General features: G+C 36.8%; 1 protein-coding gene across 1 annotated transcript in view; it reads right to left on the reverse strand.

Annotated features, from left to right (window-relative positions):
- LOC109105484 (CUB and sushi domain-containing protein 3-like) overlaps positions 1–7,928 on the reverse strand; it is a 242,628-nt gene that overhangs the window by 149,430 nt on the left and 85,270 nt on the right. Inside the window, 6 exon segments of the mRNA XM_042741717.1 lie at positions 1,248–1,436; positions 1,966–2,153; positions 3,573–3,711; positions 4,899–4,971; positions 4,973–5,109; positions 6,250–6,576. Coding sequence (XP_042597651.1) covers positions 1,248–1,436; positions 1,966–2,153; positions 3,573–3,711; positions 4,899–4,971; positions 4,973–5,109; positions 6,250–6,576 — 1,053 coding nt within the window.

Below are 7,928 nucleotides of genomic sequence, written 5' to 3' on the forward strand. Positions count from 1 at the left end.
AGAGCCACAATGTGCAAACTGGGATGCAGTCATAGTCAGTGATGTCCAAACTAAGACCCGAACCTCAGAATTTGAGGAATGAAGACAGATTTCCTCAGTGACTTCACCTTTAATGATAATGAATGTCAGCTTCACTCCCCGTGAGACGATAACAGAGTCTAGCGCCTCGGGCTCAACATCTGCCTAAATCTCTTTCTTTCTCCCCTCCGGCACCGTCAAGTACCCAAAATATTTCCTCCGTATTCAGTTAATTCAGAATGACACAAAGTCATTAAAATTGAATACGCCAAATGGGCCAGACCTGCTAAGAGTGCCCTTTTGGAAACAAGAACATTTTACCGGAAGGTTAAAGTAAACAAAAAGGACCCTGTTTACTTTCTTGATAAAGTTCCTACTGTTGTTCCAAATAAAAATGGTTCGTCTACAACATCTTGCTCCTACAATCAAATTGCTACATTCTGGTAGCGATTCAGGTACCGGTTCCTGACTGATACAATCACAATTCTACATTTTATTTCACTGAACTCAGAAATGTCACATTACGCAAGCACAACAGGCTGCGGATAGCAATTTCATTCTGACTTGAAGAAAGTTCTAGAAAAACGACAAACACTAGATGTCTTGACAGAGATTTCAGAGCATCGGTCGAAAGTCTGCCAACAAACCAAACATTTCCAGCAAATTCTTCTGGTTTCAAATTCACACTTATGCTGACAATTACGTCCAGCTGAATAGACCAAGTCTTTTGTCAGCTCTCATAGTGCCACAGCTGTTCATAAAAAAGAACTCAGACTTTTTAAGAATAGAATATGCAGTAACACTCTGAGCTGAACCCTCTATATATAATGCATAGGGAAGTGAATCATTACGATTCCAGTTCTTTAATGACTCTATTAATTATTCTTTTGACACTATAGAAAACAAAGCTAATACAATTTTGGCAACATACCTATTGTGCATCTTTAAATACACTGTTATACAAATAACCAGTCAGCAATTACACTGATTTTAGATTCAAGAGAACTGGGTTTATTTGGAACTGGTGTTTCCTGCTGATTTTAGATGGGATGTACGTTTGCAGTCTGAATTGAATGTGATGAGAATTATCATATGCATATACAGCCAGACTTCAATTAAAATGCTGCTGAATATTCTTGAAATTGTTGTGAATGTAGAAATCAAAGAACTGTTTAAATGAGCAGCGTTAATTAGTCTAATTGAGACGTGTAATTGAGATGACAGCTTACCGTCACATGTCGGCAGAGGGTGGCTCCACCAGTGGTTCTTCTCACAGACCAACTGCTCCTCGTGGCTCAGTCTGTATCCGGGCTCGCAGCCAAACCACACCACCGAGCCGATGGCCAAGTCCTGCCCGTAACGCATCCCATTTACGGGCACGCCGGGGTCCAAACATGAGTGAGTGTCCAAAGTGACGCCTGAAGCACAGCGAACGCAAAATGAGATTATGTTATGTAATTTAAAGATATAGTTGAAGGTATAGTCAATTTCATTTACAGTTTTATTTTGTTGTGCATCAAAGGCAAATGTATAGTTTCAGGGGGAAGGAAAAAGCTGTATAAACTTACATAAAATTACATTGTATTTTATTGCATTGTACTGCACATTACATTTATGATTATTTTATTTGTTAATGTTACTTGCTTACTCTGGTATCACTATCAAATTAAGTATTTAATTTGCATTGCATGCAGCTGTGCTGAAATGGATTGGCAATATGAATGCAGTTTTTTCTCAAGCCAATAAAGCACACCAAATCGGGAAAAAAAAATGGGGTGAAAAGGGAAAAGAAAAAGACAGAATCGTCAAGAAATAAAGAGAGTGAGACAGAATACTGCAAAGCAAAATCCTCAAGCTGTTTGCTTGTGTGAAGAGACAGATACGATTCGGGTTGAAATATCATTTCTCAGGCAAAAGGCACCCGGTCTATAAAGACGGCTGACTCACTTTCATAAAAGAGCTTAAAGCCACTGTTAGAGCGACTGTTATCGGTGGTGAAGAGAAGATACAGGAAGTTGCCGCTGCTGAACAGGAACTGAGGGACTTGGGTGCCATTTAGAGAGGCGATTAGGGGCGAGAGGAGATTAGGCCCATCGTGAACCTCTAGAAAGTCATAATTGAGTTCTGTCTGGAACCTGCCGAAAAAAAAAAAAAACAGATCAAAGAAAAGAGAAAATAAATATTACGACGTGAAATGTGTTTCTATCCACACACACAAACACATCCATAGCTCATTATCCATGGCTGCCCGACTGCTCCTCATTGACCGCCTCTTTTAATGAGAAGTCACAGGCACAGCCAGTGTTCACGCTGCTGTTTATTGATGGGATCAAACTGCTTTGTGATGTGCGAATAAACACAGATCTACCGCAGTGAGCTTGCTTTAATGGAATAGTTGAGCTAATAATGAAAATACGGTCATTTACTCACCCTCATGTTGTTCCAAACCTGTATGGCTTTCTGTCTTCAGTAAAATAACACCTTTTACATAACGACCTAGTTTCTCTCTTCCAAGCAATGAAAGTATATATAATAACAATAATCAGGGGCTGAAAGCTACAAAAGTTACATAAAAAGTACCATAATTTTTCTTTTTTTTTTTTTATTCTAAAACGTGTAAGATATTCATACAGCAAGACTTGTGCACCATATTCCAAATCCTTTAAATCATGTTATATGTTATCATTCTGTGACAAATAGAGCAAGATACTTCGGTCCACATTCTCATTCATTTCATACAAAAGAGCAGCCAGCGAATTTATCAAAATATCTCTTTTTGTATTTTACAGAAGAAAGTCCTACAGGATTGCTGTACATGAGGGTGCGTTAACGATGATAGAATTGAAATGATTTCAGTGAAAAGCCAAAGTGCTGGAAATAAAACACAATCTCTGCTCGCCCAGTCGAGTCCTCTGCTTTTGTGATACATCTCGAGGCGTGCGCTCCCAGGAGTCTGCTAGATCAAACTCCAGATCTGATGCTATTTCAATGCCCTACTCTTGGGAAGCATTGCAGTGCTAATGAAATAAAGTCAACCATTTGTATCAAGATATAGATTAATTCCATTTCCCTTTCACAGACGGCCTCGATGGGCACCACGCTCAGCGATAGATTTATACGGCAAACAGCACGCGTATGGATCAAGCCCGTCGACATAACACTATGTAATCATTTATACAGACACTAATGGTGACCGTCTCCCTTGCGCTCTCGGTCTATGCGCTATGACAAACATTACTCGGAAGCAATAGCATCCTTCAGACGTATCTACATGTGAACTTTGCCATGATCAGCTGAGGCTTACGATTCAATTACATTTGACATTATACTTTATTAACTCGGCAGACTGTTACATTGAGACTTTATAAAAACCAACGCGGCCTTCACACCCAAAGGACCCTGGATGAAGATGGCTATGAATATGTTGCTACTTCGGCTTTTTCTAACCCTGATATGTGCCGAAATGATTTGTCGCCTTGGAGAGCTGATGCCTCCAGACATGAATCCAAATAATGCCTCTGTGTGTTGCTATTCTCAGAGCTATCCAACAGACCTTGTCAAAGCTTATCTTGATGGAGCGTCCCACCTCGGCCTCGATGACCCACTCACAGCTCAGGGAATCTTTGTAGTAGCCGGGCCACCCCGGGGACAGAATGACTCCCACCGGAGCGGTGAAATGGCCTCCGCAGGGCGCTGCAGGAAACATTTTATGTACATGGCAGCAGAATGTTTATAAGAACACTTCGATTCAAACAAAGAAACCTCTTCTTATTAACTGTTGTTGCAGTACAGTGTCTCTGAATGTCTTTGGAGATTAAAAAGTTCTTGATTTAAAGGTGCTGCGAGCAATTATTTTAATAAGACGCACAAAACACTCCTGCTACCTGACAGATTTCACTAAAATGAGTGTCTTGAGAAATCAAACCGGTGTTTGTAAACAGCAGGAAAAAAAGATCCAGGGGAGCGAACCACATTTTTTTTTTATCCATTCAGAAACACTTTCTGCATGCCAGTAAATTCACATATTCGGTTTTGCAAAAAAAGACAAAAAAAATTTCAGCAAAAAGAAAATTATCCTAGTTATCCCTACAACCACTGCACTTGGTAACAAGTCAAAACCTTCACATTTAAGAGTATGTCTCTGTTGTCAAAAAGGGTAAAACCAGCCCAAGTTGGCTAGCTTGTCTTTGCTGGTCTCATGAAGTGTGATAGCTAGTTTAGCAGGCTTTTCTACCGCTTTTACCTGGTCAGATCAGTTATTCCCATTGTAAACCGACCAGACTAGCCAGTCAGGCTAGTTTTGGCTGATTTTTTAAGCTGTTTTAGGCATTCCACTGAACTTAGTTGTTAAGAGTAGGGGAGCACGGGGCACAAACTAAAGCGGGTTTGTAACATAAATATATAAATATAAATATGTATAAATATTTCCACACGTTCTAAAATAACAACATTTACAAAGCCACATATTTGTACTAGACAAGTGTGAAATTACTGTGGATAAAAAATTACACAAACTAGATTTACACAACTTGATAAGGTCAAAAAGTGTTAGGTTCTCTCCCCATCCCTCACCTGTGGAAAAATCTGAGGAATAATGCAAACTCTTGTTTGATGCAGGTGCAGGTAAGTAATATTTTCTAATCAGAGCTGGTGTTTACAGAATGTTTTTCGCCATTTCCTCTGTCTTTTGTACTGTTAATACAACAACTCTGATAATAAGTGGAACTAAACCATGAGTTCAAGGGATGCAATTTAGATAATTCGATAATCTTTCTGCAAAACATCCAAAGGCTACTCAAAGGCCAGCGTTTCCTGAGCTCAGCTTTGATAACTTTATTCCACAGAAAAGATTAGAGGACACAAACACTTTTGAAACCTACCTTCACATTTGGGGATCAAACCACTCCACATCACCTTTCCCGCCTCGAAGGGGGCAGCCTCCAGTTCACACACAAATAGTATCCGCGCCTTGCGTCTTTATGAAGCCCTCCTCACACACCACTGAGATGGAGTTTCCCAGCTGGAAATTATTACCAAAGCGCTTGGCATTCATAGGCACTCCGGGATCCGGGCACTCATTGTGTCCAAACGCTGAACAAATAACATCAAAGCAGAGAGCTTGTTACTTGCAACGTGACTTACTTAATGAAATGGAAAGGAAAGAGCGAAAGCATAATGGAATATCATATGTAGGAAACAGAGGATTGTGGGTAAACACTAGGGTCCTGTACATTGTCGCACAGGCATTTGAGGATTATTTTGGCTGAGCTAATGGTATGATGTTCAGCGAACAGGATTAAGTTGTTTGATGCTGGTGGATAAATGGCTTATGAATTAAACTGAGGAAAATATGTCCTTCCATATGTCCTACTTGAAGGCTGTTCGGAATCTGATTGAAGACAACGCTTTGCATGCCAAAAATGTTGTTAGCAAACACAATTTTTTTTTTAAGAGTATTAATTCTTTTTTCCAACCATTACACTTTTTTAATTTACTGTAGCATACTGTCTGTCTGTGTATTTATTTATTCATTTTTGAACATTTGTGTGTGTGTGTGTGTGTGTGTGTGTGTGTGTGTGTGTGTGTGTGTTTGCCTAAAGTGTACTAAACCTACTAAAAATCAGTTTCAGTAATTAAAATAATGTTTAAATTAAAATAAAATAAAAAACTAAAGAAATAGTAAATACAACACATAAAGATAAAATAAAATGCATAAATGTTGCATTGGCAAGTAATTGAATTTTTATTACATATTATGTATTTTATGTCGATTATGTAAATTTATGTAAAATAACATATTCATTTATTCACTACCTAAAACTGAAAGGAATAGATGCTATATAGAAATATTAAAAACCAACTAAAATGAAACTAAAATGGAAAAAATTAAAACATTAAATATAATAAAAATGCTATAAAAGTATATAAATAATACTAAAATAAAATTGAAACATTTTAAATATAAAAATACCATTATATAAAAATAATTTATGTTGTGACTTATTTTCAAAAATATATATGATAACATGAAAATGGGAAAAAAAATACAGCAAAAATATTATGCATAGCATGCTGAAAAATCTGCTTTCAATCACAAGAATAAATTATATTTTAAAATATATTCAAATAGACAGTTTTTTTAAACTGCAAAAATATTACTGTTTTTACTTTATTTATTCAGAACAAAATCTTTATCGCTACATGAAACACATTCAAAAGAGAAGCACTCACTGCTGTATGTGATGTTGAATCCTCGGCCGGACATCGAGTGGTCAGCCTGGAACTCCAGCTGGAGGATGTTGGAGTTGCTGGTGAGGTGTGAAGGCACTTCCGCCCCAGAGAAGCGTCCCAACATTACAGCATCCGCCAACTCCCCGTCCCTCACCGTCAGGAAGTCATAGGGAGGCTCCAGGTCGAAGTCGTTGAAGGCCAGATGAATGCGGCTGCCTGGTTCGGCGATGATCAGCCAAACACAGTTGAGGTTGTTGCCGTAACCCTCGGGATAGTCCGGAGACAGGACGGTGCCCATGGCCGCCGTGAAGTTAGACATACAGGGAACTAAGAGAGGGATGAGGTGCTGATCAGTTATGTGAAGGTCAAAAGCAGAAAAGAATAATCTAAATTCATTTTAAAGGCATCAAATTTGGCTAAAACCTCATAGCTCCAAGTTAAGGCAAGAAACCACAAGAAAAAACACTGTTTTTTTTATATGCACTGGTCAATTTAGAAATTCTGGGCTGATTTGCTTACATAATGTTTCTTTCTTTTTTTTCAGACTAGTAGCCAGAAACCATCTAAACTACACATTTAAGTGTTCGTTTTATTACAATTTATCTGTAGATTTCAATTATCTTTGAAGGTCGTTTTCTCAAAATGAGTTTTTTTTTTTTTTTTTTGATGCAGTGAGCCACAAATCTCCATTTAGTCTTCATTTGGTGATTGAAATAAAGATTAAATAATACAAAATATAAATTACAGATAAAGTAAACATATATATATTGAAATAGGTTTAAGTTAAAGGACTATTTATTTGATTGAATTACTAAAAATACAACTTAAATTATATAAACCACATAATAAATCACATAAGTAGATATCAAAATTCCTAAAATTAAATTGAAAAAGTGAAAGTGATTAATAATAAATAAATATTATAACAGTATATAATACTAAACATATTTATATATATAAGTATAATTTTTTTGTGCCTAGAAATTACATTTACAATACATATCTTTAAACTCATTCGTAACATTTTATTTTTATTTTTTTCTCATGCAAGCAAGCCAGAAATATGTTTCAGTAGCAGATAAACCAATCGTTATGTTTTTTTTTTTGTTGTTGTTGTTGTTGTTTTTTATGCATTTAGCAGACGCTTTTATCTAAAGCGACTTACAGTGCATTCAGGCTATCAATTTTTACCTATCATGTGTTCCCGGGAAATCAAACCACCAACCTTGCACTTGTTAACGCAATGCTCTACCACTTGAGCTACAGGAACACTTGGTGGTTTTATCATCTATATTCTGTTTTAATCTTTTGTATATGGTATTTCTTGTTTGTTTTCTTTGCTTTGTTTGTACTTTTATTGTGCGGTGTCCTTGAGTGCTGAGAAAGGTCCCTATATATAAAATGAATTATTATTATTAAATTCCGATAAATTGTTCAGAGAGGTTTGTTCATATATTATTCGCCTGATTTATATAACATTTTATACATATATTTTAATAAAAATATCCACTTCAGCAGCACTTCCACTAAACTTCACTGTTTTATTCCTATCTATATTCTGATGGGTTTTAGAGAAGGGTTTGTCCATATATCATTCGCCTGATTTATATAACATTTTATGCATACGCTGAATTTTTTTTTTTTTTTTTTTTTTGGCTACTGGCAGCATTTTCTGATTT

This window comes from Cyprinus carpio, chromosome B16, assembly GCF_018340385.1.
Source record: "Cyprinus carpio isolate SPL01 chromosome B16, ASM1834038v1, whole genome shotgun sequence".
Taxonomy (NCBI): domain Eukaryota; kingdom Metazoa; phylum Chordata; class Actinopteri; order Cypriniformes; family Cyprinidae; genus Cyprinus; species Cyprinus carpio.